The sequence below is a fragment of the Poecilia reticulata genome, chromosome 2, assembly GCF_904066995.2.
Source record: "Poecilia reticulata chromosome 2, P_reticulata-male-v2, whole genome shotgun sequence".
NCBI lineage: Eukaryota > Metazoa > Chordata > Actinopteri > Cyprinodontiformes > Poeciliidae > Poecilia > Poecilia reticulata.
This window is the reverse complement of record NC_088831.1, coordinates 2,650,372-2,673,088: the sequence shown is the minus strand read 5'-3', so window position 1 is coordinate 2,673,088 and position 22,717 is coordinate 2,650,372. Positions and strand designations below refer to the sequence as shown.

At 38.4% G+C, this 22,717-nt stretch overlaps 1 protein-coding gene and 1 long non-coding RNA gene across 2 annotated transcripts in view; one reads left to right on the top strand and one right to left on the bottom strand.

The window, feature by feature from the left end:
- Positions 1–503: 503 nt before the first annotated feature.
- On the top strand, positions 504–18,852 carry LOC103473300 (carboxy-terminal domain RNA polymerase II polypeptide A small phosphatase 1). Its single transcript, XM_008423415.3, has 7 exons — positions 504–891; positions 12,928–13,076; positions 13,153–13,248; positions 14,687–14,743; positions 15,154–15,246; positions 16,220–16,405; positions 16,524–18,852. Exons 1-7 carry the CDS (start codon positions 681–683, stop codon positions 16,650–16,652), a joined length of 921 nt encoding a protein of 306 aa, XP_008421637.1. The 5' UTR covers positions 504–680; the 3' UTR covers positions 16,653–18,852.
- The window catches only part of LOC103473260 (uncharacterized), a 139,215-nt gene continuing 124,021 nt past the window's right edge, over positions 7,524–22,717 (bottom strand). The window contains exon 4 of the long non-coding RNA XR_534988.3: positions 7,524–7,585. This is a non-coding gene — a long non-coding RNA (uncharacterized LOC103473260). The remainder of the gene's footprint in view (positions 7,586–22,717) is intronic.

Below are 22,717 nucleotides of genomic sequence, written 5' to 3'. Positions count from 1 at the left end.
GTTTTTGTCGATGTTAAAGAAACTTTTTCGTGATGCTCCCTTATTGTAGGCAGTTTCAAGGAGACCCGAACTGGGCGTTCCTTAGCTGCTGCCACTTCAAAGGAAAAAAAAGTTTTAAAAAGTTTTGCTCTTGAGGTTGTTTTTAGAATCAGCCTATAAAGTTGCAGCCTACATCAACCTAAACATCCACAAAAAAAAACACTATTCGTAACAACTGAACAGTGAACACATTAGATGTCTTTGAATACCGTACTTATCATTTAGTTTCGGCTTTTTACGTCACATTCAGACTGTAATCTTCTGTCCCGAACGCATTTTGCGCACTTTAACAAGTTCACACGGTAAATCATGGGCATATTATGAATGTACATGGAGTATTTTGAACTTAAAAGAACACGGTGTAACTTTTGGAGCAACTTTGTCCTGCTCGGTTTAAGGGACCGTGGCTAAATATGTCGACGCGGCGAGGCGAAGTGTCGGTAACGGCGGTTCCCTCTTCCTGCGCCACTTTAAGTGAAAGAGGGGCGCCTTGAAACCTCCATGTTTGTATCTTGAAATTGCGAACGGAGTTGAGCACCATATTGAATCAAAGTTACCAACTCTTTAAAACAAATGTTTGGTAACTTTCTAACTTTCGACGTCAGCGGCTTAGCGAGTAGACCCTGCGGCAGAGCTAATGGATGCGCTTTAGGCGACTGCTTTGCCACTTTTCCGGCGCCTTTCAGTTTTGTTTTCGTACATGTTCAGTTCATGCAACAGCACCGGAGTCGGCGAAACAACCCATAAGTTTAAAGCGTGAGGTCCGGGATCTGGACGTGATGGACAATCCGTCCTCAGTAATCACCCAAGTGAGCCGGGATGAAGAGGGAAATAAAGTCGCGTCAGAGAGGGGTGAGTGTCTTCATTTTTGTCCTCTGCTGTCATGTCAGGAAAAGTTTTTTTTTTTTGTTTTTTGTTTTCCCCCTTTTTTCTTCTATTGCAGCTGAGTGGTTAGAGTTCAACATCCAAAACTGCAATAATCTGCTTACAGCTCATTACAGACTATTGCTCTCATTTCATTTCCCATGAAAAGAGTCAGAAAACAACTTGACGCAGTTGAACTGTGAAAGTTTGGTGGTTGTGTGGACAGAGATGATCGTTGCGGCCCTTTGGCTTCTGTTAAAAGTGAAGGAAGTGACGTCGTGATCATACACATCAACCCAACTTGTCAAATTTTTGCATCGGCAAAATACTCTCTTAACGAAATAAATACAATTAAAATAAGTAATACTACTGAAAAGTATTATATATAATAAGGAATATAGTCTAATAAAAAGTAATTATTACACTATATTACTGTAAATAAATATAATGTTAATTACACACCATTAAAAATGCTTACCTCAGACTGCAAATAGATTTTGAAACACCATTAAATTCAATTGAATTAAAAAAACTTGTGAAAGTTTTATAGAATATTGCCCTAATATTGTTATTTAAGAAAATACAATATCTTATTTTTGCAGTTTGATTTGATACATTTTATAATATTAGACTTAGACTTTTACTCAACATTTCTGATCTCAAACTTTTTTAGTGAAACTACAAATATTCCAGATTTTTCTTTTCATTTCTACTTATATCGAAGATGTTTAAAAGTAATAAAAGATTACTCATCATTCAGCATTTTTTTTGATGAGCAGTAATTATTTATATATAATTTTAAGGTCTTATATTATTGATTGGTATGGTTTCCATTAGTAACCATAAATATCAGTTTCTATGTGTAAGCTATGCAGACTGAGACGAAGAAGAGTGGAAAATACAGTTTTCTCTTGTGGATATTTTTGTAGTGGAAGGGGTTACAAAATTGAAGTATTTATAAAAAACTAAATGAAACGAATAGTTTTGTTTTGGTTTAATTAATCAGGTTAAAGGGGATCTAGGTCTTTGACTCAGTTTAGCTTTTGTATTTCTCCTACATCAGCATAAATAATGCAGTATTTACAGGTCTTAAAATATCAGATTCATAAGTATGTGTGTTGTGTAATATCTTACTAAATTTTGTTGGGATAGGGAGTGTCATTGTGAAAGAGGTGTGATTTTTTAGGAAAAAGATCAAGCTTTAATGCTATTTCTTGATGATCAGTAAGTGAGGACTGACTGTGTTTACTAAGTGTTAACTTTATGGTAGGGATGCCCCGATTGCAGTTTTCTGGTCGATCACAATATTTAAAAAGCCAGCCCTGCTCATTTTGGTTTTGTACTATACAAATTTGTTTTGTCTGAAAAGTCACTAAATATAATACAGTTGCTTATAGATTATTAAACATCTGTAAAAGCTCTGATCTCTATACCAGTGTAAAGCTAAAAACTAAAACTTTACTCTCATGACCAAATTGTAGGTGAATGTCACTCATCGGCATAACAGAAGAAAGACATAAGATAAACCACATATTTTAACTAATAGATGTTCTTTTCTGCTTAATTATATTTATTGTATTGTCAGATAAGCCTCTATATGCATGCTGTCATAAAATGATACAGGCGCAAGCATATCTGCTAACTTGTAGCCTGTCTTTATTTTTTTGTATTGCCACAACTGACCTGCCTGCTGCACTCTGTCTATAATGAGAAGACCTTTTCTGGGTCTGAACTAGGCTGGACAACACATACATACACTGTTATGTAGTGTATGTAACCTATGTGAAGTTACATACACTACATGTAGCCATTATTGGGTGTATTGGATTATCCAATATTTTGACTAATCCATAAATATTGGATTAACCACCCAAAGTATTGAATTCAAGTGTTCCAATCACTTCCATACCTTCGATTAGGCTGGTTACAGTCTTTAAAAAGTCTGACTTGCCAATTCCAGTTTTGGCTGATGCCAATTCTTTTGTCTGAAATGTTGCTAAATGTAGTGAGAAAGTTTGTAACAGTGGAGTGACTATTGTTAACTGTGTAAACATGACCTGGTAGGCCGGTCTGTCAGTCAAATCTCTCTCACGGGAGCGCAGAAGACAACTGTGGTTGATTTTTAGACCTTTGTCGAGGTAGAGTTGGGTCGAGTTTCTTGTCCAACAACAGTGTCTGGTCTCACAAATGTTCCCTACATAATCACCATAAATCCTATATACTCGTAAACCTTGAAGAAGTGTGAAGCTGTTGGAGCTTCTAATGTAAGGCTGACCATAATGACTCAAAGTCAGATGAGTGAAGACCAATTTGCAAATATTTTCTTAATATAGAGTGTCTAGAGTTAAGGCAAGAGGTCTTTGATTTGTACATTTTTATTATCTGTTAGCCTTAATCAATATTTTTAATAAATAAAGGCTTGAAATCTTTCACTCTCTGTGACAAATATGACTTTTACTTTGTGAAATGAGTGAATATTGTACTTTTACACACAATATTTTTTTAGCCATGCTTACATGGAAACATTTGTTCATAAGTAGAAAGGTGCAGTATGCTAAATATGAACTATCAGTGAAGTGTCAGTGTGTTCAACAAGGCAATCGCAATAGACCTCTTGGTCACAATGTCTGGTAGAACATCATATTTCATTTGATGGAATTTAGCAAACCTTAATGAACAATGGTTGCATGATTTTATATTTTTCAGATATTGAGCAGTGATGTTCATCAGGGCATTTGCCATTTTTGACTTTGCTGATGACTGTTTCACAAAACCAGGGTAGCAGATTAAGCTTTTTTTCCTTAAGATTTTCCAGATATCCTGGGTGAGTTAAACCTCCCTCTACAAAAGCAGTAATGCATAAATTACCATGGCGATTTATCCTGTGCAGCTAACCTGCTCTAGACCATGCTGACAGCCAGGTTTAGTTGAGCCTGGAGCCTGATCTGTTCAATCATCAATCACACCAATCAGAAACCAATGAGTTTAGTCACTGATTTTGTTTTCTAGTCTGTCTGCTTCTATCTTTTTAATTATGCTGCATTAAAATACTATAAGGTAATATTGGTATCCAGTCAAGTATTTTAACATTATGATGGTGGAAATTATCAATTTTAAAATGATCCATGTGGATTATGTTACTGTTCGATTGTGTTTCTGAAGACCACTCTTCTAGTTTGACAGAAAGGCCTTTAGTAGACCATTGCTGTTTTGAGAGGATTAGAGAAATGGCTTATAAAGAAACAAATGTATTGTAATCAAACAAGTCCATATTATTTTTAGCATATTTTTGATACTTTTACTTATTTACATCATAAATATGCTTTTGTCTCTATCAAGGGGGCTGGTAATTAGATGCATTTTATCTAATTATCTGTAATGCTGCCTTTGTGCTTACAGTTAAACAATAAATTGTCCCTTCAAAACAAAAGCATCACAACTCAATCAGGAAGTTAACTATAGGTAAAACTAATTAAAGGCGATATAGGCAGAGACTTTGTAAGTTATTAGTACCATAACTCATTTGCACATTGTAGTAAATACTTTATTCACATACTTCATAGATACTGCAAAATGTTCTTATGTTTAATTTGGTTTGTTCTGTATAAATATTCATAAGATGTTAAAAAAGACTAACATGAATGTTCATATTAAGTTAAAGTTATTTATTTGAGCAAATGACAGGTATGATTAGGACGATTTTAAATTAAAAAATGGTTCGGAAATGTATATTTTGTGCTAATTATGTATTCAATTGATCTCCTATCATTTGCTATTGTAGAAGGGTTCTTTTCTTGAATATGAAGTTCCTCAATTCCTCACAATCCTCAATAAAAAGATGCTTTTTGTTTGGCGTGACTTATGATGTACACAGTTTATATAGTGCGTAGCATCAGCGAATCTGTGATCAATCTCATTGGTCTGTTGAAGAAATCTGAATTACTTTAGCCTGGCTCAACATAGCTGCACCTCCTGAATCTGGTTTGGCATTTGTGATACTGATAAAAGTCAGGATGAGCTGATGGTGCTATGTCAAGCCTGACTTTATCTCTTATCCTGGATTTTGTAATTCTACTTTTATGAAACTTACCAAACATGTATCAGTTTCTACATGCTGGGGGTATGTTTTGTTCCCACTTTGACAGCTGATGATTTAAAGTAAGTTTCTATATTTCACTTAGTACACTGTAAGAAAATCTAGTTGGGGACACAGATATTACTAACTGTAAATGCTGATGTTACTAGCCATAAAACAGAAATTTCCTCCTGAGACGCGCCACACGCTTCACTGTTCATGCCGAACAAACCATCCTACTTGTCAGACAGGACACGGACACTTCTGATTTTCACAATAAAACTTCTTATTCATTGAGAATGACCGCACAAGCTCATTGTTTGTTTCGGGGCCCTGGTGTCAGCCTTTGACCTGGTTTTTGCCTTAGAGGGTACAATGGTGTGGAATGCAAGAGAAAATGTGTGGAGAGTAAAATGTATGCACCAGAACTTTGTTTTTATTTGTAAATTTGAATGAAATTGCCCTAGTTTTATGTATTTAGTGACTGAAAAAGAAATGGGAGTTTTCATTTTCAAATTGTACCAATTTAGATCTTCACAACTTCAATCTTTTCAGGTAAACGGGGACACACAGACTTACATGCCTGGATGAGTAGCAATGAGATAAACTCCCAGCAGAACAAAACGGCATACTGTACAGTTCCAGTTGTCCCAGTTGAACATTAACAAGAAACTGTGCAGGTTACTGGATAATCCTGGAGTCAGTGACAGTCCCACAACAATGCTGACATTTCAACTGAGGATCAGACCTCAACCATAGAAGAAGAGCATGTTTTGGCAATAAAGGATCAGGTGAAACATGAGCAGATGTTTAGTGGTGGTGCACACGCATGTGTGTCAGTGCGTGCACGTGTGTGTGTTTCTTGCACATGTGCAGTAGCTGAATCTGTTGCGTAACTTTGCCTTGATGCATGTTGGGAATGTTGGCTTGCTGTAACTTACAACCACTGGATGAAGCTTTATGTTGATGTTAGCCTGAAATCTGAAAGAGACATTTTTACCCAGTTAAGTGACATAAAGCATGTTTGGAGAAATAAAATAACATTTTTGATAAATAGCTATATAGTAAATGTATCATTATTTTTAAAGAGCCACTCTTTCATTCATGTTTTTAGTTTTGAAATAAATAAAAACACAGAGAGATACATTTTCTTCTCTGTCTTGTTATTTGTGGAGCATGAGTTTTCTAAAATAAAACTGTTTCTTTTAGTGCCATTGTGTTGAATTTAATAGCAAATATTTGAGTAAGAGCGGAAAAATTGCTAAAACCTGCAGTTATTATATTACTATATATACCTAGATTATATTATGTATCTGGATTAAAAACTTTTCTTTGTTTATTTCCTTTTTTCATCCTCATTTTCTCCACAACTGTAGAAACATTTGCCATAAATTTATAGTTGTCTATTTTATTTCATGTTTTTAAATAAAACTTTCTGTGAGATCAAGGCTGATTTTTTTAATAGGCATCATCAGTTCTGTCAGCATTTTAAATGCTTTTAGTGATGTTTTTAACAGCTAAGGTTAGGAGATTAGATGAGCCGCAAAACTTAGCTGAAGTATCTGATGTCTGAAGTTGAGCATAAAGAGGCAGAAATATTTTTAAAAAATCATGAGGGGAAGATGTGGGTTATTACAGGGAAATGATGACAGGCTTCAGTTATGCCAGGCTGATGAAACTATTTAATCCACCCGAGCATTTTAATCATCAGAACACAATAACTGACTTCATAAAACAGAATTTGTGTTTAATGCACTGCTGTTAGTTAGTTACCCCTCAATAAAATCCATGTGCCTGCTTTTACAGGGCAATACATTTTACAAAAAAGTGTAAAAAAAAAAAACATAAAAATGAGCTCCTATATAATTACTGAGTTTAGCTGCAGCAGGAGGCAGCTGATTAGCTTTTATCTGGTCATCTTCGTTGAATAGATGGTCCTGCAAGTTCACATCAAAGTCAGAAATTTAATAAAACGCAGAGCAGAGATAAGTAAAAACTGCTGTGATGGAAATATTTATTGTAATGCTCGGTAAAGGAGGTGTGGTGATGTGTGTTCTGCAGCACAACTAGTTTATCTGATGAATTGAAGTATTCTTGAATCTGATATGAGATTATCTGTGAGCTCAAGCTGGATGAGAGAAAAAAAAGTGTTGCAATGGCCCAGTCAAAGTCCAGGTCTCTGCATGGATGTAGCTTAGGTTGTATTTATTATTATTAATTGGAAAAAAAAAGGGGGGGAATTTATTAAGGTGATGTGCAATATCGGATATCGGCGCTAACATATCGATGTTTTGTTTAACACATTGGCTAATAAAAAATTTTCCACCTTGTTTATATGTGGTGTTTGGTTGGTCATGTGACAGTGATGCAGTGGGATTGTGGGAATTTTATCTAAAGTAATGTAGGCAATGTCATGAAATGTAGCACAATGTTCATAATACCGGTAAGAGCCATCCATCTTCTATACATCCTTGTCCCTTAGTGGGGTTGGGAGGTGCTGGTGCCTATCTCCAGCTAACGTTCCGGGCGAGATACACCCTGGACAGGGTGTCGCAGGGCAACACAGAGACAGACAGGACAAACAACCATGCACACACACACTCACACCTAGGGGCAATTTAGAGAGACCAATTAGTCATGTTTTTGGACTGTGGGAGGAAGCCGGAGTACCCGGAGAGAACCCATGTATGCACAGGGAGAACATGCAAACCCCATACAGAAAGACCCCAGGCCGGGAATCGAACCCAGAACCTTCTCGCTGCAAGGCAACAGCTCTACCAACTGCGCCACTGTGCAGCCTACCAGTAAGAGCAATATTCAGATATAGATATAGATGTTCATATCGGTGCTATGTTGTTATGAAGCATACTCCTTTTGGCAGTTGGGATCCTTCCAGTCTCTGGGTCTCTGGGTCTCCGGCTCTGCTTGGCTCCAGACAGCAGCTCCAGTTATTGTTCTGTAACCAGAGCAATTTTTTTTACTTGATTCTTTGATCTTTGTTGAAAACCACATGAATTGTATTGTATTTTTTTAAGATTGTAAAGTGCTACAAAAATTTGTTCAAATAACAATTAGGAGACTTTTACTAGAAGAATTAGAGCAACATAGATGCAAATAAAGGCTTTTGATGTTTCATGACCTCTTGAAGTGGTTTGAGCTCATTAAAAGAGCTGAAGGTGAAACAGAGGGGCTTCTGGGTGGCATATTGGACTTAAATTTGATACTTAACTCTGTTAATCAACACTTGCATTATACCACAACTTTATGCTCTCATATACACTGGTTAGATTTTCTTCTGGAGAAAAAGAGCCATCCTGTACTTTTCTGACTTTCATTCTCAGTCTAGTTTAAAGGGTTAGTGTTGAATGTCAGCTAAGCAGATTATGCAACAGTGCTGGTCTTGCTGCTAGTTTATTCTTTTATAGTCAATAGGAAGTGTGTCTATTACTATAATTGTAATATTTCTTATAATTCTAGCATGATAATGGTAATAATTGATAGTTGTAATTATATTTACTGAGTGTTGCTGCTGTAGCAATTAATAATATGAATAGTTATTAGTACTTAATATTATTATTGTTGTTGTCAATTAATAATACAAAATATTAATAAGTATGGTCATCATGTTTATTGTTCAATAGTAACTATTTTAGTTGTACTTAGAGTATTTATTATTATTATTATTATTATTATAGCATTTTATATTAACAGTAGAAATAATGATAGCTGTATTTTATTTATTAATATTTTTGTTATCATTATTATTATTAGTTGTTGTTTTTCCAGTAGTGTTAGATATTACTATTTGCTCAAAAATAATAATGGCAATAATAAAAACATTTAACTTGTAAGTCGAGGTATGATTTCAGACAAAGATGTAAAGAGGCAAAAATTGAATTCTGTCTCATCTGGCTGCATGCATTCCAGCAGCCATCTTTCTAAAGAGCGTCCCTTTGGTTCCACCAGAAGAACTGGTAAGTGTCTCTCTATGCTGCACTGGAAATATGCGTTGAGTTTATTTTTGTCTGCAGCCATCTCAAATTGCAACAAACTGATAAGCTGAGCAGGAAGAGAAAACAGAAAGTGTTGATTTTTCAGAATCAATGTACTTTTTACTTTCTATTAGTGTTTCACTTTAACGCATCAAAAGAATTAAGCTGAGCATCTGACTTTAAATTTTTTCCTTCTATCTAGCATTTTTTCGCAGGTGAGGTAGTAGAGCATAGTATTACGAGAAAAGCAACAGAAAACCTTTATGCTCTCCTGAAGAACGCTCATTTTTTTAAGACGTGGAACAATATCACTGACACACATTTCTTGACCTGAAACCTTCCGTCATGTTTACCCATCAGTCAGACGGGACACATCTTTTTCTTCTTCGTTAAATGCCTCCAGTACTTTCCTTTTCGCTACATGTTAGCTCTCTCTTTGTCATTTTCACAGACCCCCTTTTTTTTGTAAGTTCATTCATGCTCTGTGTTTTGCAGTCAGCACCCAGTTGGACATTTTTCTTGCAGAAAGGCATGTGATGGTGGGGTGGGGAGGCTGGAACACTGAAGTGAATTAAGACTCCTGAGAGCAAATAAGGCCATGGGACTGAAGTTGAAATCCTGAGAATATGAAGGAGTGAAATAAGAAAACATAAGTCTTCCTCTGTGTGTTTCTTATGAAATTAGATGCTTTATCTGTTGCAAATTACAGATTTAATTGCCGTTTGGGGTAAAGAGGAAGCTGAATTTGCAGAAACATAGAGGAAACTGTTCATGACAAGGAAAACAAACTCTGAAATCATGGGACAGTAGTAGCTTTGCTCCTCTTAAAACCCGCTGGCAAGGAGCTTCCTCCCAGTGATACCCGTCTGTTTCCTCTTCCTGTTTTGGCCTGCGCGCGGCAGAGGCCGGCAGAGGGTCACACCGTTGGTTTGAATCCACAAATGGAGGGGGAAGAGGAGGGAAAAAAAGAGGCGTGAGAGCAATACAACAGAGGTTTGTGTGTTAGTAACGCGGTCACGTCCGGATGGAGCAAGAGAACAGAGATGGAAGCAAAGTCTGGTGTGAGGAAGAAAAGAGTTTGGAGAAGTGTTTAATTACAGGAATGACAGACTGAGGAATAAACTTTGCAACTAAGATAAGCGATTGTGACTTGAGACCAACAATACTACGGCTTTAATTAGCTATAAATTAAAGACTTCCTAATTTTCTACTGGAAGTCATAATTCTCTACAAATGTTCCTTTGGGAGGGATGGAGGTCAGTCTTTAGCCCCACAGACTTTTAACATGACACAAAGAAGAAACTACATTGACATCTCTTACATCTCCAGATTGTCCAGATTGCTGGGACTTCCATTTAAGATTTAAGTCTGAGGTAGTCATTAGTGTCTGTTGAACCTGGTTACAACTTTTTATAGAATTCCAAACATTATTGATATTGGTTGTCTTGGCTATAGCAAGATGTCTTCACTGGGAGCTTGTTGGGAAAGTAATAGCCATTCTGTGGCTACATCCTTTCGAACGCCAATTGCACAGCAATGTGACGAAGGCTGTCTAAATTCAAATTCTCCTTCCAATGTGTCCTCCTTTCTCCCCAGATTTGAAGGACCAGTCATAGTCCACCTTATCCTAAGACTTATTGCAAGCCAAACAAAAGATTTGTGTTGTTATACCAGTGGTAGATGATGCAGGAGAGTGGGTGCACAGGGTCTGAAGGAAAGAACTGTAGCCTTCCCTTCAAAATTCAGGGAATGATACAGTCCCTGAATTTGGACAAAACCAAGAAATTCTCAGAGTGGATGAAGCTAACAAGCTAGTCATATGGGCACTGATCATTTGGCCATTGTTTTGTCAGATCAACTGATCTAGAATCTGTTAGAATCTATTGTCTGCAATGCTGTTACACAACTAATGCAGAATCCAAATTTAGACTGTTTTTTGCAGTCTTCATGTGAAAATACAAGTTTTAGCAGAATTTGTGCAGCGGGCAGACTCGACCAGTGAAATTTTGCAAAAAGGAGATGGAATCACATTTGTGGAATAAGTTCTGGCATAGTGAACACTCCCATACATGGGGCGGATCTGTGCATGAGATGTTAACATTTCAGAGTCCTCCTGTACAGAGGGGAGGACTCTTCTTTTTTTTAAAGATGTGTGGTCATGCTAGCTTCTAACCTCTATTTCCTGTTTATTACAGCCATGCGTAGCGTCAATATCTGACAAAATTATTCTCTTTGTAGCCTGGTTGACTTGCTTCATACCAGTAGATGGAAACATGCCTAATTAGCTTTTTCCTTTTATGACATTTTAATTGTTCAGACAAAAGTTGCATGACAATGGGATGGAAACACAGATTTGTTATACAGCAAAACTTTGAACTGGTGTTATTTGAAGTGGATAAACAAACATAGGCTGAAGACCAAGGTTTTACAACTGGGTTTGTGTTAATAATCCAATGAATATATTTTTTTATCAAATAATAAAATTATGACACATACCGTATTTTCCAGACTATAAGCAGCTTCTTTTTTGCTAAGCTTTGAACCATGCGGCTTATAGGCCGGTGTGGCTTATATGTGGATTTTTCTTCAACCACCAGGGGGTTCTTTAGCAGGAAGTGAATCATTGGAAGTCAAAATTGGAAATAAAAGAAGAAAGCGCCCATTAAAACGGAATTAGGTTTTAATAGAGAACTGAAATTTGAGAATGTTGTTGATCAGTTACATATAGCATTGAGGGGGAAAAGAAGATTTTTTGTTTTTTTAAATAATGCTGGGAGATAATACTGTGAGAATTTGAGGTATAGATATTAGGATTCAGTAGATGGCAGTAGTGCAACAATAATGGATATAAGCTGCCGTTGAAATCTGAAGAAGACACCCATTTCCATTTAGCACATGCTAGTAGCAGACACGAAGGAGATTTTTCTCTTCAAACTCATACATAATCAGTTCAGTTAAATCTAAACTTGCCAACTTTTTCTTTATCAATGATAATAAATATGATCTGTTATGACTCAAATTTTGGGTGTCCGCCCCCCTCTGCTGTGTGCTGCATCATTGTGGAAAACCTAGAGCGGCAGAGATATCTACGGCTGGTGCCTATCTCCAGCTAACGTTTTGGGCGAGAGGCGGGGTCACCCTGGACAGGTCGCCAGTCTGTCGCAGGCCAACACAGAGACACACAGGACAAACAACCATGCACACACACACACACACACACACACACACACACACACACACACACACACACACACACACACACACACACACACACACACACACACGCACACACACACGCACACACACTTACACCTAGGGGCAATTTGGAGAGGCCAATTAACAGTCATGTTTTTGGACTGTGGGAGGAAACCGGAGTACCCGGAGAAAACCCACGCATGCACAGGGAGAACATGCAAACTCCATGCAGAAAGACCGGGGCCGGGAATCGAACCCAGAACCTTCTTGCTGCAAGGCAACAGCTCTACCAACTGCGCCACTGTGCAGCCACTACCAAGTCTGTGAAGACAATTATTAAAATAAAAAAATTGCAATTTAACAATGGAACAACTAGCATCACTGTCAGCCAAAAATAAGTTTCCTCAAACAAAGAAGTCATGATGAGCGTCACATGACCCAAGGTCTGCAAAAGGCAGCTTGTTTCTGCTTCCAGTTGGACAAAGGTTACCAGAGGGGAAGTTTTATTTTAGCCTCCAGTTGACTTCATAGTGGGTGTGTCTCTGGGTTTCCTCATCATACCCGAGTATCCGCAGCTCGCCTAACAATATCTCGGTTATGACATTTACCACAAAGCATCAGAGAAGAATCAGACTTTTTTAAAGCAGAAAGTGGTTAAAATTAAGTAGTTGTGCCTCATTCCTTTTCAACCTCCTAATGTGTTCATCTTTGTACAGTCCGGAAGGTTAAGACTGACTCTGTGAATTCCTGTCTTTTCTGCAGGCTCTTCTCCCTCCCTGTCATCTAAGAAGCCGCGAAGCAGAGGCCTATTCTCCGGCCTGTTCTGCTGCCTTTGCCGGGACCAGCCTGAACCCCCAACCGTCAACAACAATGCCCCTCTCTTAGTGGAGGAGAATGGGACGGTCTCCAAGGTGTGCTTACTTCCTCCTTGGTTGAATCAGAGAGGAAAGCGTTGAGTTTGCAGTCAATGTGTGTGTTTCTGCCCAGGTCAAGCCACTGCTGCCTCCAGTCAAGTCAAAAGACGCTGGGAAGATCTGTGTGGTGATAGACCTGGACGAAACGTTAGTTCACAGCTCTTTTAAGGTGAGTCACAGGGGGATTATGGGTACAACAAAAATGTGACAATAACAAGGTCTTTAGGGAAGAAATTGTTGCTGTCCATCAATGTGGGAATAGTTGTAAGGCCAAAATATCCCGAGTCCGTAGAAAGCAACGGACTTGGGATAACGTTTGCCAGTCTTCCTGGAAGTAGACCTCCCAGCAAATCCACCGCAAGGTCTGATGGTGCTGAGCGCAGACTAGATTCAAAGGTTAGAAACAGAAACAGAAAGGTGGAAGCCTTCAGTTGAAATATGAGTCTGGAACAGTAAACATGGAGAACTTGTTGGAACACAAGTGGTGGGAGTTTGATGATGGGGACTTCTACTGCAGCTCCAGGACCAGGGCAGCTCACCCACTGAGTTTACTGAAGTCAAAAATGTATTTTTCATATGTAAGGAAAATGTCTTAAAGAAACCAGAGACCAGCTCAGTTTCTCTCTGTTTAACTCAGTCTGTTCCTGACTGTCAGTGAATTTCCATCGACTGACCGGCTGGTTTCTGAAAAACAGAACAACACCGTTCCAGGCAAATATTTATACAAAGTCTTTTTCATTCTCCAAAAGGCAATGCTATAGTCTTCACAGCAGTGGTTTTTAACCTGGGTTTGATTGAACCCCAGGGGTTCGATGAGTCGGTCTCAGGGGTTCGGCGAAGCCTCTGCCGTGGAGGTAAAAGACACACTTGTGTAAAATCGTGATGACGCCCCGCTTTGCCATCACTTGCTGCAGAGGATCACGTTACATTGCTTAGCCAATCAGTGCTGTGGAGGAGCACTGATTGAAGGAGTTCTACTGTCAGCATGGATTTGAACTTGTGTCTTTAATTACTTCAGCAAAGCTCACAGTTTTTACCAAATTCTCTAGCTTTTGGTGTACTTCTAAATCTGCTCCTTAGTCGCATCTTTTCGGGCTTGCTACTGCCTCTAGTGGTGTGGAGGTGGTAACACAACTAATATAATAACATTACTAAATCAGAATACCGCAAAGTCGTTATTATTTATTATTAAATTTTCATTCTCTTAAGAATGTAGAGCTAATTAAATGATCTAAACAAGACCTTAAAGTGGTTCCAGTTTCTCTCGATGGCCAACTTGTTGAAACTGTGGCAAATTTTAAATACCTTGGGTCGTTCCTGGACAGTCAGCTCAACTTTGCTGAAAACACTGACTATATTTTGAAGAACTGTTCTCAGAGACTCTACTTTTTAAGAAGAGTTAGTGATCTTGGGTTCTAGTTGGGTCACCTCTGTCTTGAATTTGGGGGGGAAAAAAAATCATATTTTATTTATCACCACAGAAGGGTTCAGTGAATGAGCATATGAATCTGATGGGTTCGGTACCTCAAAAAAGTTTGAGAACCACTGCTTTACAGAGTCGCTGGACGTTTAATTACTAACGTCTCCCTGTCTGTCTCTTTCGCCAGCCTGTGAACAATGCAGATTTCATCATTCCCGTGGAAATAGATGGAACCGTACACCAGGTAACACCACTCTGTCATCTCCCCATGTCTCTGATTGGCTGAGTCTGCAGGTGTCATCTGAGTTCAAGTGACTGACGGAGCGGGATGATGTGCCTCATGGCTCTGGGCCTGATTCAAGTAATCCAGGATAGGTTTGTTCAGACAAGCACAGCCTGTTCCGGATGACTTGGTTCAGGAACGTTGGCCTCAGACACCAACGCTGCCGCCTTCAGGAGAACCTCACCGGCTCATATATGCTGTCTGACTGCCATCTATGCACATACCTTGATATTCAGCTTCAGATGCAAGTCTGATGCTGCCCTCAGCTTCATTTTGCATTCAGACATATTTGACGCTGTCAGCTGGAATCTGCAGAAACATGTTGCCTTTCAGAGAAAATTAGGCCGATTTGAAGATTCTTGTGTTTCCAGGTATATGTCCTGAAGCGGCCACATGTCGATGAGTTCCTGAAGAGGATGGGAGAGCTCTTCGAGTGTGTCCTGTTCACTGCCAGTTTAGCAAAGGTAACAGCTTTAGCATGGAGGAGGATCCGTCCATTTCTGTTCAGTAAATTAGAAGGTAATCCGTAGTGGAAAAGCCTGACCTTTGACAGTGCTTGCAGTAAATACAAACATGCCAAAGGAGACACTATTATTCAGTTGAACATTTGGAATAATGTTGTCAAGCAGGAACAGGAAATATTTCTAAACGTTTGCAGGCAGAGGTGATGCAACACGGTGTAGAGTGATATATTTCTAATCTGTGAAGAAATACAAAGTGATTTGCAATGTTTTGAGTTTCCTTTCCACAGAATTTTGAGTTAACTTGTGACTATGATAAGCTAATTTACAAAAAACTGCAGGGAGATAGGATCTCCTGTAACAGTCAGTCTTACAACACACAATAAGATGCCTCTGACTGAAGACTGTCTCTATATGTCTGTCATGACATGCTAACAGTTATTCCAGACTAACATGTCGTGTATGACACTGCTAATTCTGCTCATTTGCTTTTGCCACACCTTTTAAAATCTGTCTGCTCGTACGGTTAAAGAGGTGTTGGAGAAGGGGACATGATGCTCATCTGTTAAGATTTCTGCTTTGGATTTTCATCTCATTCTTTATTACAGTTTTGAAAAATCATTTGTTTGTGCAAACGTGTTTTGGCAAAGCAACTTTGGAAAATAATATTTTTTTTTCTGGAGAGATTAGCGTCTGCTATAAATGTTTTCCACTTTGCAGTAAGAGAGTGGGAATAGCTGAACATTGACCTTTGTACATGTCTTTCTGCCTTGGCGTTCACTTTTTGGACAATTAACAACTTCCACTTTGACTTATTAAATTACACATTTGATTGTGAACTTACTCGATTATATATTTAGTTTTATTGATGACACTTTTCTGAGATCATTGCCTGCTGTTCTGACACAGGTTCATGCTAACCCAAACCAAGCGTCTTTAAATGGGTCCTGTAAATCTGACCGTGTCTTTCCGTTAGTACGCAGACCCTGTCTCTGACCTCCTGGACAAGTGGGGCGCGTTCCGCTGCCGCCTCTTTAGGGAGTCGTGCGTTTTCCACCGAGGTAATTACGTGAAGGATCTTAGTCGTCTGGGTCGTGATCTCAACAAAGTCATTATTGTGGACAACTCCCCCGCCTCCTACATCTTCCATCCTGACAATGCAGTGAGTGCACACGCAGTCCTCGCTGTTTCTGGACATTTAATCCTATTTTTCTATGACAGGTGGCTATTAGTCACTGCATTGAGTGACGTTAAATATTCTCCATCTTGTCTCTGTGAAGGTTCCCGTTGCTTCTTGGTTTGATGACATGTCCGACACCGAGCTGATGGACCTCATCCCGTTCTTCGAGAGGCTGAGCAAAGTGGACAACGTCTACACAGTCCTCAAGCAACAAGGGACTCCGAGCTAACGCCGTTGAGGTTTTCATCTCAGCTCCGAACAAAACGCCGTAGAAGCAAAACAGAAAGAGAGAAAAAAGCCGAACACACCAGCGAGGCTGGAGCTCCAGCTATCACTGCCCACCAGAACACAACGCTGCTTCACAGCTGACAGAGCCTTCACCCTCCCAGTAGACAACCAGCTTCCTGACCGGTACTGCCATCTTCTGGTCAAACACAGACAGGATGAATGAATATTTAATAACAGTGTAGCCACAATCCTCTGGATTCCACCTGGGTACTGGACTCTGATTTCTCCATGGGATGCTCCTTTAAACTGATTTGAAAGGAATTTTTTTGAAAGGTTTACATGAAAGCACACGTGTTCCATCCAAGCAATGCAGATCGTTCACGTCTCCTACGCATGTTGAACCAGCGTTCATTTGACCCTCGTTTTTAGCGCTGTTCTGGAGTCAAGGCAGTGTTATAAAATAATCTCATTCAAATGAGTCTTACAGTCAGAGCTGTAAGAGTTTAAAATATTAAAACATAAGTGATTGGACAGCACTTTACTGTTTTATGTGTAGACTATAGTGCAAACTGATGATTTTTGTGCACAAACAATGTTTAGAAAATAGCATAAACGTTCAAATTTAGTATCATTACAGCGTAATTCCCCACTGCTTCATGCTTTTAAAAAGGCTAGAATTGATCTGATTGAACCGGAAAAAGAACAGCTCTCAGTGGTTGTTGGGTCGATAAACGCCATGACCAGTTGAGTTCAGAGGACCAGAACTGTCTTCCAACCCAACCCCTGGAAACCAGTCACTGTTGATGGTGCATCACAACTGTGTCGAATTTGTTCCTTGCTTTAAAGCCACGCACAAATCATGAACTTTTTTTCTTCTTTTTAACTTGGGTTTAACAGACTGTAGTTAAAGTTCTGTTGTAGTGAAACAGTAGGCTTGAGATATTTACTTCCCTAAGCGGTACTTGTAGCCTGGAGGCAAATTTGTGACGTTGTTAGAAGATGCTTGTTTGGGGAGCATAAAGCCATCTGTTGCAATAAATGGTTTGGTTCAGTCCAGATTTAAAGGATAAATCCACCTTGAAGCCGTTCAACACTATTGGTTCTGTTACTTGGCTGAAGTTTTTCATCTTCTGGACATAAATGGATGTAATATTAACTCTGTAATTTAGTGCAGCCATGTTAACATTCTTTCAATTTGAAATATAATCACAGAAAATAACAACATCCACTCGTTAAGGTTTTTTTTTTAATATATTATTGAGCGTTGCTAAAGGCATTGTAGGAAGTGTAGGAAATCACTATTTACACAATTGCTGACAAGGTAGAGCTGATTTAAGGCTGGAATGTGCACCTTTTTTCCAATCTCAGCTTCTTGGAGATCATTTTCCTGGTCTGTTGGAACGAAGAGCAACACAGTCTCCAACAATCCACTGTTCCTCGTTTGCGATGACAATGGCCTGTATTGACACTGATGAATGAAAACGGTGAGTTAGACTATGAGCCTGGGTAGCAGGCTTTGGATGGGGCAGGGAGATTAAGAGCTATTGAATTATTTTTATATGTAAAAAAAAACGAAAAACTTTTCAATCAAGTTAGCTTGTTGTTTTTGAATACTTACTGATTTTTATTTCTTATTTCACCAAGGAGTTGTCATCTGATACAATATTTATAGTGTGTTTTCCAATCAGCTCTTTTTTCTATGCAAGACTTGGTTGGATACCTCATATCTTGGTAGAATATGGATCAGAACTGCCCACAGATAACTGAAAATATAGCACCTTGCTGTTTTAGGCACATAACAGGGTAACTGTTTTAAAATGTGTTCTCCATGTAAGCCATCGTCACGTGTGTTAGATTCAGAAATGACGCTATTTTCAATTAATTGACAAAGTATTTATAGGAACATGAGGTCGTTTAGTCATCTGATTACATTTATGAGTATTGCGTCACTATGGGGCCCATTTGCTGATACTGTACTTCTTACACATTAATAGATATGTATATGTTGTTTTGCACAGTAATAAAGCAAACAAATTTCATTAATATATATGGAATATTCATTTTACTGTACTCGTGATTCAATAGATGTAACCTAATTTTTGACTTTTGCTGTTTTCTCATACCAAATAATGTATGTAATATTGCCATCTTTCTCTCTCTCTCTGTCTTCTATAAATGCTCATTGCAAGATGGTCCAAGTGCTACTTTGTAAAGCATTTTTTGTTCAAGAGGATCAGAGAAACGTGTTTTAAAATGGAATTCTGACTAACAGTTTTCCAGCCTGAAATTTTAGCTTTTTCAGTCAGCTTTTCTTTCGACCTCTAAATAGAAATATATATACTGAAAATCCACCAGACGTCTACAGTTGTTGGGATTTGTTGTCTGCATTGTTCAAACACAAGTAAAAACTACAGTTCTGGATAGCACCGTTCTGCACAATACAAACAAAAACCAATATGATGGCTAAAATGTCCAATAAAGGCAATTTTGTGGTAAATTAACCAAATGTTTCATCAGTGTAGTTTTAGACATGGCAATTCTAACAATATTCTTTAAAATAAGAATGAAGGTTTGGACAATCTTGAAACTAAATTCCCTTTTCTACGTCTATGCTGTTTAGCATAACTTTAAAAGCACACACGCATGCGTGCACACACACAAACACACACACACACACACATCTATATAGTGAGTCACCTAAAAAAATTACTTGTTCTAACATCCATCCATCCATTTTCTTACACCCTTGTCCCCTAATGGGGTCAGGAGGGGTGCTGGTGCCTATCTCCAGCTAACGTTCCGGGCGAGAGGCGGGGTCACCCTGGACAGGTCGCCAGTCTGTCGCAGCTTGTTCTAACAATGTTTGTGAATTTATGTCTTTGCTTTTATTAGTTACCCTTCTGCATACGGGGCGGGAGGAGTTACAGAAGCAGTGGTCAGAAAGGCAAACCATTACTAAAAATAGTTTCAAATGTAATATAGAGAATATAAATGGGGATGTTGTGTTTGAGATACGGATCTTTGAAGGTTGACCATTAACTTTCGGTGAAATTCTGTAAAAAAAAAAAAAAATGTTCCTGCTTCAAGCAGTCTGGGCTTTCTCCCTTTGACTAGGATTGTTTCCGGTCAATTTTTGGCAGGGCCACTCAGCGAACAGAAGGAGGTTGTCGACGATGACGTTGATTTTCTGCGCCGTATTAAAATGTACTTTCAGCAATGGCAGCGGCGGAAGTGAACGAAGCTGTTCAGTCCGTTTCAGCCATGCTTCCAAATACTGAATTGACATAAACCTCCTTCGGATAGGCACTCTCTCTTCGCAGAGGATGTTTGATTACAGCTGGTAAGCTTCTTGGCCCCGAATTGGCGCATGCGTGATTCACGTTAGCGATTGGGTAAAATTTCAAACCTCAACACATTTCTCATTTGCAGAGACGAGCAAAAAGCCCAGAACCTCTGCAGGAAACAAGGTGTAGTAGTACAAAGGGCTGGTTTTTACCAGGATCTTGGAAACCAGTAAGTGTTTTTTGCTTTAACCCTTTCATGCATGAATTATGATCGTGTAAGTCAGGATTTTTCCCAAAGTGTTGTTGATTTTATCAAGGCATTAAAAATAAGGTGGGAAGAAAAATTTTGTAAATTCTTTTTAGGATTTGTCCAAGTGTCCACTTAGGTGGACAACATGCGCTTACGTCTTTTCAACTAATTAAATGCTATATACTATAATGTGAATATATTTTGACATTAGTTAACAGAATGCATAAATATATAACATTGTATTCAACTCTCATCCTAGTCTTATGCTCACTACTAACTGATCCCTTAATTTAGTCACTGTCATTCAACCGCTTGATCTCATTTTTGTCTTATTTTGTCTCCTCCTCAAGCAGTATGATTTTATTATGGACATGTTTAATTTAATAAAACAAATGACATTGAATATGGCACTTAAGCTATTCTGTTGTTTTCTGTAACATAACAGTACTGTCTTTTCAGTTTCAGACTTATAAAAATAAAGACTATGTTGTATGAAAATGCGCAAAGCACCCAGGTTGCAAACAACACATTGAATCTAGATGTATTTAGTTTTGTCTGCAGGCTTGGTCATTGCATGTTGATATTTTTGGTTGCAGTGAGGTAGGGCCACTGTTCCCCAGACCTCAACCTGATCTCATGGGGCATCTTAGACCAATGATGTCCAAAGTCGGTCCTCGAGAATCAGCAGCCTTCACATGTTAGTTCTCTCCCTGGTTCATCACACCTGGATCAAATGGTGGCTCATTAGAAGACCTCAGGAGACATGCTGAGGAGGAAGTTACTATACCACCAGGCAGAGAACTAGAACATGCAGGATGCCGGCCCTCAAGGGCCAACTTTGGACACCACTGCCTTGGACACTAGTCTGCGTTTCAATGGTGATGAGATGGCACTGGTCTGGATGGAACTCTCATTTATTATTACACGAGCTACAGATTCCTTGAAATGTAAAAGATTCACCTCCCCCAAGTAGTGAAAAAAACACTTAGTATCATGTCAAGGGGAAGACCTGGCTCTGATGATCAATACATTCTTGACCTCAGGTATCTGAGGTATGACATGATTCCATATTACTGGAAATGTCTTCACTTGATTTGTTAAGGCCAGAATTTATTTTCTTTTTTTAAATGCACACAGATTTGTAATCTGCAGGTTTCACATCTCCAGTTATTTCATATCCCTCAACATCTTGATTTACCTCAGTGATCAAATGTTTTTCATCATCCTCATGTCCACTGTCACTATTGCTACCATTGGCCAGTAACATAAAAACTTTACTTCTTAATGGGCATAAAGTTAAGAACTAAAATATGCCAGTTTATCTACAGTCAAAATATTTGCAGGAAATGTTGCATATTGTAGATTTATAGTCAGACTATTGATATCAATACCTATCAAAATATTGTGACTGATGCATGATCTCCACTTTAGTGGACAGGTGATCAGTAGAAATTTTCTCCAAATATAAAATTATTATTTGGAAAATATATCAGTAGTTTTAGTCTTTAGGGGTTTCTTGATGTCACAATATTTTTTTTACCCTCAAGAGGTCTCCACAGTAGGAGGGGGGGGGGCTGGATATTCCCGAGTTAGTCTGACATGCTTCCGTCTGTCCGCCATATTGAATTTAACAAAAAAATTCTTGCACTTGCAATAGATGGACAGTAGTTGGCAGTGTATTGCCTGATGCACTAGTGTCCACTTTAGTGATCTGTATGCATTTATAACATAAAAATCCACAAGAAACACAAGAAAATGGCTTTTAGAGAGCTGTCCACTGTAGTGACCACTATACATTAGTTTTGTCTGCAGGCTTGGTCATTGCATGTTGATATTTTTGGTTGAACTGCTCATAGCAGTTCAATGAGTTAAATGCCAAAAACCATGAAGGCTGGACGTTTAGAGTTTCCTGGGCCAAATTCTTAGCTGGTAAATGTACGTTAGCAGTATCCCTACAAGCAACAATTTTTAATGTTCTTTCAAATATATGCTTATTTCTTGAGCTGTTATCTGAAAATCCAAATTAAAAATTGGTTTCATTTTGAAACAATTTTAGTCATACGAAATACTAGAAGTACTGTACATTCAGATGAGTCATTTCAGGAAATCAGGTTACGATCATTCTAGGTCAACAAATCTGCGTCAGACAGTGATAAATAGCCTTTATAATTTAGATTTTACAGTGAAATTGATTCAAAATGGATTATAACTGTTAATATGTCCTCATAAAAATACATACTAAATTTTAATTAATGCAGAACATAAGAGTATGATTAGCTTTCTATTATCAAGAAAGACCTCTTTTGTCAAACTAGCAACTCTGATCTGTTAGCACTGAATAGAGACCAACCAAGTCACAGTGGGACAGTTGCATATTTATACTAGTTATCATCCAAAACTATTAGATCAGTTGCTCTTGCATGCATATGAATGTTAATGATATCTTTTGTACAAATCCATTAACATGGCCTCAGGTTATTTTATGTGGCTATAAAAGTTTCAATTCTTCTGGAAAGGCTTGACAAGCTTTAT